The sequence below is a fragment of the Elaeis guineensis genome, chromosome 12, assembly GCF_000442705.2.
Source record: "Elaeis guineensis isolate ETL-2024a chromosome 12, EG11, whole genome shotgun sequence".
NCBI classification, from domain to species: Eukaryota; Viridiplantae; Streptophyta; class Magnoliopsida; order Arecales; family Arecaceae; genus Elaeis; species Elaeis guineensis.
The window spans coordinates 21,909,498-21,925,014 of NC_026004.2; the positions used below are offsets into that span (position 1 = coordinate 21,909,498).

Sequence of the window (15,517 nt, forward strand, 5' to 3'; positions counted from 1 at the left end):
TGCATCATCCAGTAGGACTATTCACAGTCCCACACATATGCCGCATGTGTAGAATTGTCAGCATCAGATTATGGTGGAGTACGACGTGGAGGGAAAGCCAGTAGGGGAGATCACATGGGGGGTGTATTTCTTTTTTGGTGTGCTTATAAGGTGGTCCGACATCATTCCCATACTGTCCGTAGACTGGCGATTGATGGACACTGGTGTTAAGGATCGGGCATGGGAGGAGGTTTGGATAAGTGTATCTTATATATATGCATGTGATATGTTTACACTATATTTGATTAGAATAATTTCGTAACTGATTTTTGATAACTTTGTGCAAAGGAGGTACGACTTTTCAAATCATGAGAGGACTCGAGATATCCGACTATAGAAGATTGAAAAGTTATACCGGAACTATAAGGTCAAGCTCCATAAAGGGTGGCTAGATCACCGTAGAGACATAGAAGAGGAGCTTGTTCTTTGGATCCAGGATTGTCCTCTGAGTATGTGGGAGGGGATGGCCAGGCATTGGAGGGGCCAAGAGTTCTAGATTTAATTTGTAACATATGAATTTTTCATTACATTGACAATTGTATTTGATTTTTAACTTATGTGATTTAAATACTTTTTAGACTGTATCTCGTCAGAACCGTGAGAATCGGATAGCTCAAGAGTACACGCATACTTTCGACTGTGAATCTATGGCCAGTTATGTACATGGACAGATAATGAATTCTGATCCTTTAGTTTATAAGTTATTAAATTATTGTTTTTACATGTTTCTAACAAGCTACATGATTGATTGTTGTAGCTGATGAGAGAGGGGGTAATGTCTAGTCGTAGCACCATCTTCCATTTGTGTCGTACAGATAAGAAGGGCAGGCCAATGATCACCGCAGTCAGAAGAATTTTTGTAAGTAATAACGACATATTATAGCATTTCTTATGATTCACTTGTTTCATTTTGACAATGTATGTGATCTTTTGAGATTTTATTTGAATTTGCAATTGTAGGAGCAGTTGGATGCGCTTGGGAGTGAGGACCTGAAATGGTCTGGCCTTCATGACCATCTGTCTCAGATCTTGGGATCTGAGTACTTTGAAAGGATTCATTGTAGGCCCAAATATATATTGACTAGCTACTAGTCTGATGCAAGCATCTCCTTACATGCTTCCAGGATCGTTAGTCAAGAGCAGCTTGATGAGGCTTTGGCACAGGTAGCTCAGGCTCAAGAGCGCATATCTCAGGCTGAAGAGCATGCATACCAGAGTCAGGAGTGTACAGATCAGCTACAAAGTGTCATATCCGCTATGGTGATACAACTCTCCACTACTCTTGGAGCTGATTTTTTGAGATTTCAGGACGTTGGCTAGTGTTCAGCTCCAGTCCCTTCTGCTCCTGCTACAGCCTCTCTCGGTCCTGTTTCAACCCCTCTTGGTGATGATGAGATGCTTGGAGAGAAAAATTTTGATTTGACTAATTTTTGATGTATTTTATATTTAGTTGAGAAATATTGTAATACAATTTGAGTATTTAAGAAATATTATGCTTGTTATTGAGTTTTATGTAAAATTTTTGATTCTTACAAGTTTTAGTTTGAATAATTATATATTTAATTAGTCTATCAGATAAAAAAAGATAAATTTATGCTATTGATTGATTAGTTACTAGTCAATAAGCTATGATAGTGGTTGCACAATCACTGCTATAGTTGTGCTAATCACTATCGTAGTTCTATACCAACTGCTGTCATACATATATGATTGCGGTTGATAAACTGCTGCCATACATCTATAGCAGTAGTTGTACAATCGCTGCTGTAGTTTGACATATGGCAACGATTTCCTAACCACTACTATGGATGACATAGCAGCGGTTGTCCAATCATTGCTATAGATGCTATAGCAATCGTTGGAGAATTACTGCTATAGCAACAATTAGAGAATCGCTGTTATAAATCGGCTATAGCATCGGTTAGAAAATCACTGCAGTGGTTGAAAAATTACTGCTATATTAATAGCTATAGCAGTGGTTGAATAACCACTGCTATACCTTACATATGGCAGCGGTTGTAACAACCGCTGCAATAATCGTTATCATAGACCTACGGCGATGGCCATAGTGGTAGCGGTTGTAGAATTGCTACCGTAGGCTATGGGAGCGATTTTTTGGACTATGACAGTGGTTTGGAACCACTATCATAGCCCTATTTTGTAGTAGTATTTATTTAATGCTGATTATCTAGGAGCTACTAATTCTTTTCTTTTATGGAGTCCATTTTCTCCTGAAGCTGCCTCTTCAGCCCCTCTACAAGTTCGCTCTCTTTGGCAGCTTTCTTCAGTCGCCTTTTTGGCCTCTTCAACCATCTTTTTGGCCTCTTTCTCGACCTTGAGCTCCTTTTCCAGGGATTTTTTTATTTTCGAAGAACCATGTTAGGTGCTCATTAAGTAACCTAAAAAAAATGGCCTACTACAGAGAAGAAAAAGGGATAGAGAAGAATGAAGACTTACATCCAAAATGTTGTCAAATCCAAAATTTATTATTTGCTCGATGGAGAGGTTCCTCCTTCGAGCATCCAGATTTTTTTGAGGCATCATCATACACAGTAGATCTCTATCGAGCCTCGGTGTCTCTAGAAGTGATATCTTGGAGAGATCTATTCTCTCTAATGAAGAAGATGGTGGGTTGACGTCAAGAATCTAGGAGCTCAACTGCTTGTCCGCTAGTCGAATTGACTTCATCGATGTCGGAAGAGGTGTTGGAGAAGAAGCCTATCTTGGGTGTGCAGACACCTCCTTTGGAGGTGGACAGGCCATCTTGGTGGATTGTCGATGTTGATTTTTAGCAATTGGTGGTGCGATGAAGATCAGAGCAGTGTCTGCATTTATCATTATCATCCTAGGTAATGATCAGGGGGCAGTCGATCTGAAAGGAACAGCAATGTTTGTACTCCTCTTTAAGGTAGGCTGATTAGCTAGATCTTGCTTTCTCTTCTTTACATCAGCTAACCTCTTCGGATCAAACTGCACTATTGCTGCTGCAAAAGGAGAAAGATTGCTAAAAAAAATGATGATGAAGTGAAAGTAACAAAGAAAAGAAATTGACATCAGATTTACCATGAGGAGAGATTTGACTGATGTCGGTATCAAACAGAGACTGATCGGACATCAGTAGACTCAGGTTGGGTACCTTTATATCCAGTAGTTCTGTAAAAGCCTCCTCGTCCGCAGGTAGTATTTCATTATTAAAGTTTCATTTAGTTTCAGGCTTACACCAGTTACAGCTGAAACCCTTGGGAATGTCGGAAGAAACAAAAAAATGATTCTTTCAGTTATGTATAGAAGATGGAAGAGTGGAACCAAATGTGCATTTAAGCCAATTTGAAAAGTACCACCAATAACCTTTTTCATAAGGTATTTCTTTAGGATGAACAATGCCCTAAAGAGAGAGATCCTAAGTTATATGACAGAGAATTTACAGCAAATAATGAAGACTATGATTATCCTGATAGCATTGGGAGTAACTTGGGTTAGATGAAGCCTGTAAAAGTCTAAGACATTACTAAAGAAGGGATGTAAGAAAAATCAAAGTCCAGACCGAAGTGCCTCATTATAAAATATGACACAACCTTCTAGAGTTTCAGTAATCCGATCATCCTGATTTGGAACTACGAGCTAGAAATCTTCAGAAATTAAGTATTTTTTTCTAAGTTTTTGAAGATCGAGATATGCAAAGATAGATTGTTTAGTACCAGGACTAAAGTAATCTAAGAATCCTCTTATAGGAGAGTCTAGATCCTCCTGACCTGAGGCACTAACCTCAACCATTGCCCGAGTCGAAGTTTTCACTTCAAATTCAAATAGCGGTTGGGTCGACTGAGGTATATGATCGTCCTGACTCATTTAACTACTATCGAAGGATATTTTTGAAAGAAAAAGAAAGTAAGACGTATAAAAAGGGGAAAGTAGATGAAAAAAAAGAAGACTGTCCAGAAGACCTAAAGCCCTAATGTTATGCAAGAAAGAAGTCAAGAACAAAGGAGTCTACCTAATAAACAAGGAAAAGATTCTAAGGAAGCTTTTGAAGAACTCTTAACTCCGACAGCCTCTTCCCCAAATCTTGTGATGTCGAAAAATTCCTTCTTCAGCTCCGGTGGTGTTCAAAAAACTCTGGGAGAATCTCAGTAGAGTTTTTACAAAGAGAAAACAGTAAGATGATTTTAAGTAGAATACAGGCCTATTAATAGAACTTACCAACGGCTCAAATTGATCAGCTATACTATCAGATCAATGCCATTTGTCAGCAATCCAATAATTCTGAGAAGAATTGGTTCGATGCATCTCTCCCTGATTAAGCCACGCAAGACTAATCCGTGTGACAACTGGGGAGACCAATGGCAGCATGACACATGTTGGACGCACATCTAGGTATAGACGTCCAGATAATAATGAGCACCCGATTCTCTAAGTGCTCATAATTACTAAATCTAGCAGATTATTTTTAAAAAATGGTATGTCGCTTTGAATGATTAAAATATTAATATTCTCAATTGCCGACTGTACGGTGCATTTACACTGACAGCATAAATCAGATAAGATTTTCTAAATTGACTTTTCACACTTGATGTGAGGAATTTCACTTCAGATCTGGAAAGTGGGGGGCTTGTATGGGTATATATAAATCGATCTCACCATCAGACATGTGGTAACATCAAAATCATTTGAACTGTACTTTCAAGTTAAGTCAACTATTTGCTAATCTATGTTAACCTTCAGCCCAACTCTATGACAATCTGAACAGACCAGAGTTAGTTTCTGATGAAACATGATCAGATCAATTGTTTATCGATCTATCATATGGTATGTTGTACCAAGATCGATGTGATCGATATGATTTTAAAATACACAGACGGTTGCCTTACAGCTATCAACCAACTCAACAGCAACTATCTTCCAGCTATACTATAGTTAATTTTTATGTGGATAAATAATCCACGATCTCTATACAGCTAGTCATTCTGTTATAACAAACTAACAGCCTAACAAATTCTTCTAATAGTCTAACGGTCTATGAAAGTCTCTTCTATATAAAAAGGGACAGGATACTCTCCATAAGATAAATCTGAACTTATAGTGCTGAGATTTTGTTGAATTTCTATCAGCTCTCCCACTGAAGGAAACAAGAGTCCCCACCTTGTTCATCGAGAATCCCTTTTTTTGCCTTCCAGTTTTTTTATTTCTATTGCTGATTTTTAAGACCCTAGTTGATTTAATCATCGGAGGATCCTAATCCAGAGGGTACCTTACCAAATTTAGAATTTTTTTGTAGGATTTCTTGCGGACTTCATCAACCTACATTCAAAAATACTCCAGCTCAATTTAGGATCGATCTCGCCATCTATCCTCCGAAGTCTTGTGACATCACGTATGATGCACCAAATCTATTAGTGTATATACCCTATGTGTATATTGCCATGTGGATTATGTATTATGCCGACTTTATCTTTCTATATTGAGAAATTATTGATTAAAATCATTTTAACGCATGTATTTTTCACCATCCAATAAAAAAGTTGCCTCATCATTCATTTTGAAAAAAGGGCACAGTTATCCAATCTTGGTTGAAAATTGTAGAAGGAAAAAAATTTACTTTAACCACTATATGACATCATTTATTATTTGAATTAAAGATGAAAGTGGTATGGATAATATCTATTTAGATCTATTTTTATATTTGAATCAATATGGATATGGATAGCAATTTAAAAATCTGACTAACATTCATATCTATAAAAAAAAGAGATATAGATATGAATAGATAATTATTCGATCCATATCCGAACATTTGAATATGTTTGTAATACTGTACAATTTTATATAATACTTATTAATTTTTTTTAAAGATATATAATCATATAAATATGCTATTAATTGGATTTATCATCTATATAATAATATTTTTGATTCTGTAGTTATAAAATTTAATTATCCAACTTATATTTATAATTATATCCATACTTTTAATATTTAACTTGTATCTTTATTTATTTAAAATAAATATAAATATAAATTTTTATATTTGAATAATGTCTTGGTATCTGATCCAATTTCAGTTCTAGTTTAAATGACAAAAGTTCACTTTTTTTTAGATTGATATAATAATTTTTTACTAGATGGTATAATGTATATGTGGTAGAATAATCTAATATATATATATATATATATATATATATATATATATATATATATATTATAATGGAGTTTTTCTATGGAGAAATCTCCGTTTGTCACATGAGATTGAAAAAATAGTGGGTGAAAACCACATGATAGAAAAAATTAAATTCATTCAACACGTGACCCACAGCATGCTTCTTTCTTCATCGCTCTCGCAAGAGGAGAAGGAAGCCATCTCGATTGTGGATGCTGAGGAATTTAGGAGGTGATGAGGTAGTCAACGAAGTGGGCGCTGAGGATGTGGAGGGTGTCGGTCTGCTCGAAGACTTCTATAGTACCTAGCTTGACGGCAAAGGCGGAGCGAACGTGGGCAGTGATAATGACGGCGATGACGACGGGTGAGCTCGCATGAGAGAGCGAGGTCGAGGACACCGCCGATGGAGTGGTGGAGGCTGAGGTGGGTGAACTCGCGGACAAAGATCGGAAAGAGAAAGGGGTTAGGGTTTAAGCGAGGGAGCATAGAAGAAGGGGCAAGAAAGGGGTGGAGAAGGGAGAATGCTTCCATGGTGGGGGAAGCGGGGGCCAATGTGCTCGAGCTGCTGGAGGGTGTTGTAGCAGTGGACATGGCTGGCGAGAGCGTGGCCGACCATTTGGCCGGCAATCACCAGGGCGGAGAGCCCATGCCAAAGGGGGCACGGCGAGGTCCAGCACGAGAACAAGAGATCGGAATCAAACTTGGGGCCATTATTGGTGGTGAACTCCTTGGCAGAGGGTTGTAGGGATGGATCTGTCTTCACTGGCATCGTAGGTGCCGCTGCCGAAGATGTGGTAGTTCCTGACGGTCAGAGTGATGCCATCGAGGTCGAGGATTGGGCAGATAGTTTCTGGACTGGAGGTCATTGCCATTGGGAATCAGGATGCGTTGCTAGATGAGTCCACGATCACTGAGCAGAGTAGCGGGAGTTGGGGGAGGAGGAAGCAGAGAGATGTGGCTTGCGAAGATGAGTCGGAAGGAAGAAAGAAAAAGAAAAAAGAAAGAAATTTTTTTTTTTTTTTTGCGTGATCTTTATTATCCTAAAAAGGAGGATAATAATGAAGATCCTTCGTCACTGTATATCCTATGACTTCTTAATTTTTTTAAATTAATTTTTTTAAATTTAAATTTTTAAATTTTAATATCAAAAAAATATTTTTTTTCGATTTTTAAAATTTAAATTTCTCACAAGCTATCAATTGATGACACATTTATCAATCTATTTCTAATAAATATCCCATAAAATTACCATCTATTACTATATTGGTATATTTTCACTCTATCCCGAGCTTGAAGATATTGCTGCTATTGGTGATAATAATGATGAATGGACAACATTATCGCTATTGGGGGTGTACAAGGAGAAGATTGAAAAAAAAAAAAAAAAGAAGGAAAGACTAGCATATATAGAAATATTTAAAAATGGTTAAAAAAAAATAGTAAGAGATCATAAATTTATGAAAAATTTTTATGGAATCAGAGTTGTCATTCGTCACAAGAATTATCTGATGACTTATAATTCACGCTATAAATAAAATATAATTTTTTATTATTTTAATTATTTTTAAAATATATATAATAGATATAATAAAATAGATAAATAAAATATATATATATATATATATTTTAAAAATTACATCCCGTGCATGGTACGGAATTGTAAACTAGTTTTAATCAATAATTGAAGAACTATTTCCTCACCAAAATTTCACGGCTCTTCTATGCTGCCACGTACACCGTATAGTCCGCCGACTTTATCTCTATGATGGCAGGAACAATTTCCCTGCTAAAAGTTCGCGGCTCTTTTCTTTCCTCCTTTCTCCCTTTCCTCGTCAGAAGGGGATTTGAATCGCGATCAAACTCGAAGTTTTGGTAAGATCTTTCAATCGAAGCCCTAAACCTGGCCCTATAAATCCCACACCCCCTCACCCCTCAGACGATGGTCGGATCGGTCTCCGGGGATTGAGAGGGGGACGGGAGATGATGAGGAGGTGCTCGCTCTGCGGCAACAACGGGCACAACTCGCGGACGTGCCCCAACCGCGGGGTTAGGCTCTTTGGGGTCCGCATCGCCGATGGCTCCTTCCGCAAGAGCGCCAGCATGGGGAACATCGCCCACTACGCCGGATCCGGCTCCGGCTCCGGCTCCGGATCCCCGGCCGACAGCCCCCCCGCCGACCAGGGGGCCGCCAACGGCTACGCCTCAGAGGATCTACCCCGGGGCAGCCGCGAGCGCAAGAAAGGTGACGCCTTTGTATCTCTTTTCGTTTAAGTTCCACGCTAGTATTGTTTAAGTTCTTCCAATCTGTTATAAAGGTTGGACCTTTTTGGGAGAGGATGTGTGAGGATTGAATCATTGTGTTGGATGTTTTAATATTTTTCGTTTTCGCTTTTGGGTTGCTGTGGAAGATTGTGGATTTGAACTTTATTGAACTGAAAGAGATGCCAAGTGATCTTTTAGTTAAACAATATGTCGTTTGTGGTTTATTTGAACTTGAGTACTGTTCCTGTGTGGCGATCCCTGGATATGCTACTCTCGCTGGTTCTTGTACTGCATGCAGCTTGTGCAGATGGGGTCTGTATGGGTAGTTTTGGGTAGGATACTTATAAGTAGCTCTGTTCCCACACCTAGTGGCAAGTCAAATAGTTTACCATTGGTCTACTGTTCGATTCTAGCACAAGGTGATGTGACTGGGAGTTGCTTTTCTTGCAAAGCATCTATCTGAAGAACGTGATTTTTCTTTAAGACCAAAGTTGCTCCTTTTCATCAAATCAAATTGTTAGTATGCATGACCAGAGGAGTAAGATGGCAAAGGAAAGATAGGTGGTAATGAGAACAATGGACTAGCCAGGGAGGAGGACTACGATGATTTGCTTTTGACTGGGACTGAGAGGCAATGTATCATTAGAGTGTTACTTTTAGTTTGGTTTAGTTTGCCAAATAATTGGTATTGAAAACTCAGATGCTTCCTGTTCTCCAATGTCATTCTTAATATTTTTCTATATTCTGTAATGACAAAAACTTTTATTTCCTTTTCTTTGCCCTGGAAGTCTACTTCTAAATAAAATCTGGTAGGAAGTAATTAATATGGGGGAGAAGCTGTTTGAAATATTTTGATATAACCGAACTATCTTTATATTATTATGAATTTTTGCCATTGAAGCCTTTGTTGGGAGGATAAACCTTTCTTCACGTGAAGGGCTTTTAATTTTCTCTCTCATTTGTTGTATGACTAACATTCCAAGTAAAACTGACAAATTAAATATTAAATTCTATCCCTTCTACTCCTGTTCATTAATAACTTCTTTCCTTCCCCTCCCACTCTGTTCTTCAGTAACTTCTTTCCATTTGTGTCGGTGTGTTTTCACCTTGGTTGCATTGGAGTATTGAGACATGGTTTTAGTATCCTAGAATTAGATGTTTGATCTACTTTTAATTTGTTTAGCTAGTGCCAGGCATAAGGTTGGTATGGTGTAGGAAGATGGTTATAAGAAGTGAATTTGACTTTAATTGTTGGTTCAGTGATTAGTGTAACTTTGAGATTTGCTTGGAAAGCCCAAGTTTAGTTTGTTAGTCATACGTGACAGATGATGGCATGCAATTATTACTGAACTTTTCAGTTGAATACATAAGTGCAGAGATCAATTTGAAATTATTCCCTGTCTACTTGTTTAACTGGATATGTATTACTGTGTTTTTCTTTTTCCTGGACAGTTTGTTATGGTGATTGGAACATAATTAGGGAGATATTGGACATTGGATTGTTAAGGAAGGACACCTAGCAGTTCCTACATTTCAGGGATAACCAAACTCAACTAGAAAGAGTGTGGAGCTTGTAGATATGTTTTGCTAGTATGTCTTTGTGGTATCTTTATCGAAAGTAATTACTAATTGTTTGATGGGAGCATAATATGTGGAGAAGATTTACTAGAGGCACTTAAAGATCATGTATTTTGGGAGTCAAGGTTTGCCATACCGTGTCGAACTGGCCGGTACACCCCATCTCGTATCGGATCGGCGGGGAACCGGCACGATTCGGCCGGTAAAATCGATACACCGGCGGTACCGAAGAATAAAGAACGGAAAGTGAGAAAGAGAGAGGGGAGGGAAGGGAGGGAGGTGGGAGCCGCCGGAGGCCGGTGGTGGCCGGCTGCAGCCGTCGGAGGGCTTCCGAGCCCCGTATTGCCCGATAGGGCTTTCAAGAGAGCAAAAAAGAGAGAGAGAGCGCTCGGAGGGGGGCGGGGAACCAACCGGACAGACGATGCCTCCATTGCGAGGCTCCCGATGGCCGGCGAGCCGACGCCGACGGCCTGACGGCGATCGAGCGGGGGCCCTTCTTCTTTTTCGAAACAGACGTCGTTTGTTTCGATTTTTTTTTTTTTTTTTAAACTTATGAAGTTGGCAACTGGGTTGCCGACTTAAGAATTTTTTAAAAAAAAAACAAAAATCGTGAAGCAGGCAAATCGTTTTCCGACTTCACTTAAAACCATGTTTTTAAAAAAAATTGCGAAACAGGGGCGATGTCCCTTTTTCACGCCTACGGCGCCGTGCGCGTGGACGGCGCCCTCCGACGGCCAGTCGGAGGCCGTCCGGCGGTCGGAGGCCGTCCGGCGGCCCCGCCGGCTCCTTCCTTTCCCTCTTTTTTTTTTCTTCCTCTTTCTCTCTCTCTATTTCTCTCGATTTCTCTCTTTTTTCTTCCGGTTCGGATCGTCGGTTCGGTATGGTATGAAACCATACCGAACCGTATTGCCGGCCGGCCGAAACGGCCGGCGGTACCGGTTCAGCAAACCTTGTTGGGAGTAGTTACTATTTGGTTGTGATGTTGATATTGATATTCTTTTGAGGTGACTCGCTATTGTGTGCATCTTATCACCATGATTCTGGAATACCTGTGGGCTGTTGAGTTTGGAATCATCTGTTAGTTCTGGGCTGCATTTCTTACCTTCTTATAATATGAAGGGTTGTTTCACTTTTCAACATATATTTTTTAATCAGTGCTGTTATATAGTTTTTCCTGTCATTTTCTATACATTATGTTCATTTTAATATTTACAACAATATGTTGGTGTATGAGCTACCAGTTCTCATATCAATTCGTAAATCTTACATTACACAGCATAAGTTGTTTCCTGGAATAACTTACATTCAAATAAGTTGGATTTACTTTTCTCTTTTATTACTTTTACATAGTTCATCTACCGAGAGAAAAAAAAAGTGCAGTTTTTGGCAGAGAATCTAAATGCATGCTCCCTTGGTCCACAAGCCAATCAACAATCTATCGCTTACATTGACAAACAAGGAGGATATTGGTATAGCTAGTAGCACATGATTAGTAAATAGTTTGTTCTTGAGATCTTGTTTCTCTAATATCTATATATATTAGTACATGTGGTATATCAAATCTAGTGCTTAAAATTGGTATTGATATAGGATTTTTAGTTACATAGAAAATAGGAGATTGATATGCATTTCTTTGAAGTACTTTGAGTCAGTCTTTGTCTGCTGAAGCTATAATTAATATTACAATAACTGTCTGAAATGCATTTGCAACAAAATGATAATTGAAGCATAGAACATTAAGACATACACTATTTGGATTGTCATTGGAAGTTTTTTCTTAAAAACAGTCTGCTTGGGCACTGATGGGAAGCTTAGAGCTGGAGGATGAAAATTTCTTCTAGTACTTAATTTTTTAAGTTTGGTGTTGTGAAGAAACAGGGTGAACAGAGAGAAGCTTGTCAATAAAAGACCAGCAGGGTATCGAGTATAGGATTGTATTATGCAAATGAGGATATTTTGTTACGGAAACCCACTTCTTATGAAGTTGCACTGGTGCTGTTTTTGTCACTTTTGTAATGTTTTGTGTGGGTAGAATGGAGAGAAGATAAAAGAGAGAAAAGAAGAGGGGAAAAAACTCCTCTCTTTTGGGTGTGTATGTGAGAAAAGAAAAGAAATTTATTTGAATTGTCCGGTTTTGGTTCAAAAGATGTATAAGTAAAAACTTGGTTTTAGCATCTGTTATTTTTTCTCTCCAGATCTCCAGATCTCACTATTTCTCTTCTTTTCTTTCCATTTATTTCCTTAGTTTCATAACCAAATGAGAAATACGATTTCTCCACTCACTTTCTCATCTCTTCTCCCAATTCAAACAGTGTGTAAGAGTAGGATATGGTTATCAACTATTTCTTAGTTAGACCTACAAATTTCAGCTACTTTTTTGGAGGAGGTGATCCAACAGAAATGATGTTTTTGATAGCCTGCCATGAGCATCTGTTTCTCCTCCTTTTCTTCTTATTATTTTTGTTAATAGTTTAAATCATCTGCATGATGTGTACTTAATCCAGAATGTATTGCAAAATCCTGCTTTTGCACTTGAATCCAAGTACCCTGATCGTCAGTCAACTGCTTCTTTTGGTGTTCATAAGGTCAACGTGAGACCTAGCTTATGTCATTTTGATATATTACATTATTAATTCATTTGAATTACTGTGTCTTCTAATTCTTTAGGATGCAGAAAATAATAACTAGATTTCAGTAGCATCATTATGGTCAATATTTGTGGTAGATAATTCTCTAATGAGCTAAGGAGCCTAACTTACTTAAAGTTAAGGATAAAAAAAATTATCAGTTTGAAACTAGCAATGCCTTGTCCATGGAGTTATTTTGAAAATAAATACCATGTTAATCATGCATAATGTGTCTCAATCTATACTAAAACTAAACTTCCTCTCCACAGGAAACTTATTAATTTAAAAACAAATGCTTACTACTTCACTCTTTTGCATTTTAAAATGCAAAAAAGAAATATAACAAACTTTTTATTTTATCTTACTCAAGGTTTACCATTTTGGTATTAGACCCCATACTTGTACCATCTTTTTATAGTGCTAGCATATGGTACAGTGTGAGACGGCGAGATATACCGTGTGTCAGTATGGTACAAGATTATGTACTGGTTCGGTACGGGTATGGTATGGTCTTGATCTTACTTTTGCAACTTTATCAAGTAGCATATCAAAAGAGGTAGAGTGAGGGGATTTATTTCATATATTTGACTTCCAGTTCCAATGTTTATAAGCTTTTCAGATGAGAGTAGCCAGCATCCTTTACCTGGAGTGCCCCCTCCAAAGTAACCTTGGTGCTCTCACTTCCTCATTGGCTTCCTAGGTGGTTGTTGCTTGAGAGTTTTTTGATTTCTACTTCTACACTCTCACACCAGGATCCTCTTCTGCATCTATTCCCACTTTGGTTATTGAGTTTCAGATTCCATGTGTTAATTGTTTTTATTATTGATTTGTCCTCCCGTTGTTGGTTTTTCATTATTTTATGACGTTTGCTATTAATCAACCGAATTCTTTTCTTGAACATGTCATAGAAGATGGTTAGTTGGTTAGAATATGTAGGATATGTGATTCTGAGTTTGCCAGCAGAGGAGGGGTCAATGTATACATAGATTCATACATGCTTTGTATGAGTGTATGTTTGTATGTGTTTATGTACATTATCTTTTGAAGAGAAAATTTAGGGGATGACCTAGTCAAAAGAAAAAAAACACAAAACCACCAAAAGGGGGGCATATTGCCATGCTAAGCATGTGGATTGCTATCAAAATTGGTATGTGTCATTTGAATGTGGTTTACCACTAGGCCATTTTTGCAAATTCCACATTGGGGATGCTGAAATGATAAAGTCCCTCAAATATTCTCACCAAACAAGATCCATTAAAATGTTTTCTTCAATCACCTTGCGAGGTTTTATTTTTATTTCTTTTACAATTTTTTCACTTCCTTTACAATATTTTCATATAGTTAGAATACCTCATCTTATGAGTCTTTATCTAAGTTGATATTGTTTGCCTAGAATCCATGTTTTGTGCATTATTAGTTGAATAAGTTTTGGATAAATGCTTTATCACACACATTCAAGCAGAGTTTTGATGAGCTATATGATGGATGTACATAACCAGTGATGCAGTTTAACTTTCAGATTGCACTTGTTTTGGTTGCATAATATCTTTAATTACTGAAATAGATACACTGCTGATGTGTTTGAAAGCTCAGCTTTATATCTTTTGCATGATGTCGGATTTGCAGGAGTTCCATGGACTGAAGAAGAGCACAGAATGTTTTTAGTTGGACTGCAGAAGCTTGGCAAAGGTGATTGGCGAGGGATCTCTCGTAACTTTGTAGTAACAAGAACACCTACTCAAGTTGCTAGCCATGCTCAAAAGTATTTTATCCGTCAAACCAATGCCGGTAGAAGAAAGAGAAAATGCAGCCTTTTTGATATCGGACCTGATGAAGTTAGTCTCTCTCTCTCTCTTGTTTGTATGTGTGTGTTATTATGGGAAATGATATATATTATATATATATATATATATATATATATATATATATATATATATATATATATTATTTATATATATGTTCCTTTGTCCTTTTTTTTGTAAAGAAAGTACTGTTCATGTACTTTATATGCATGCTGCTTCACATATATTTCTGTATATATGCTATGGATGTGTGCACATGCATGAGCATACCTACACCATCATGTGTATGGGTTCATTTTCTGCCTTAATAAAAAATGTTATGCAATGTTTTTTGTCAGATTGCCGACGGTCAGTTTTATCCCGTAGAATCCAAAGAGCCAGAAACACGAAGCAACAATCCACCGCCAGCACCTCCAGCTCAGGGTGGGGATTGCAAGCCAATGGATTCTGATTCAAATATTGGAGAGAGAGCTGTTCTGAAGCCAGAAAGTTTGCCATGCAGCTATCCAGTGTTCTTTCCTCCCTATTTCTCGCCATTCTTTCCAATTCCTTTTCCATCTTGGTCAGGTTACAGTGCAGTAAATACCTCAGAAATGTCACATGAAATTGTTAAACCAACAGCATTGCATTCGAAGGCTCCCATCAATGTCAATGAGCTTGTAGGCATGTCAAGACTGAACTTAGGAGAATCTAATGGTGAAACAGGGCCGTCATCATCATCGTTAAAGCTTCTCGGTGGGTCAGATAGACAATCTGCTTTCCATGCTAAAGCTCCAACAAGTGGTTTGATGGTGGATTCAAGTACCAGCCCAGTCCGTGCAGTCTAGCGACCCTGCATTAAGAAAGCAACCCAAAACTGGAGGTGTTCCCAGTGATGCAAAGTCTTTTTGTTTATACAGGATCAATAAACTTCAATCCTGACTCGCTTGCTTTAGGATATACTATGTGGTGTTTTATAGTGGAATTATGTCATGGCACTTGATTATCTAAGTGACTAACTTATTGTTGATTTTTTTTGTTAATAATGACTGCAATTATATTTGGTTTTTAAGGAA

General features: G+C 37.9%; 1 protein-coding gene across 1 annotated transcript; it reads left to right on the plus strand.

Moving 5' to 3' along the window:
* Window positions 1–7,985: 7,985 nt before the first annotated feature.
* LOC105054760 (transcription factor MYBS3) lies at window positions 7,986–15,517 on the plus strand. Its single transcript, XM_010936352.4, has 3 exons — window positions 7,986–8,435; window positions 14,287–14,495; window positions 14,801–15,517. Exons 1-3 carry the CDS (start codon window positions 8,174–8,176, stop codon window positions 15,287–15,289), a joined length of 960 nt encoding a protein of 319 aa, XP_010934654.1. The 5' UTR covers window positions 7,986–8,173; the 3' UTR covers window positions 15,290–15,517.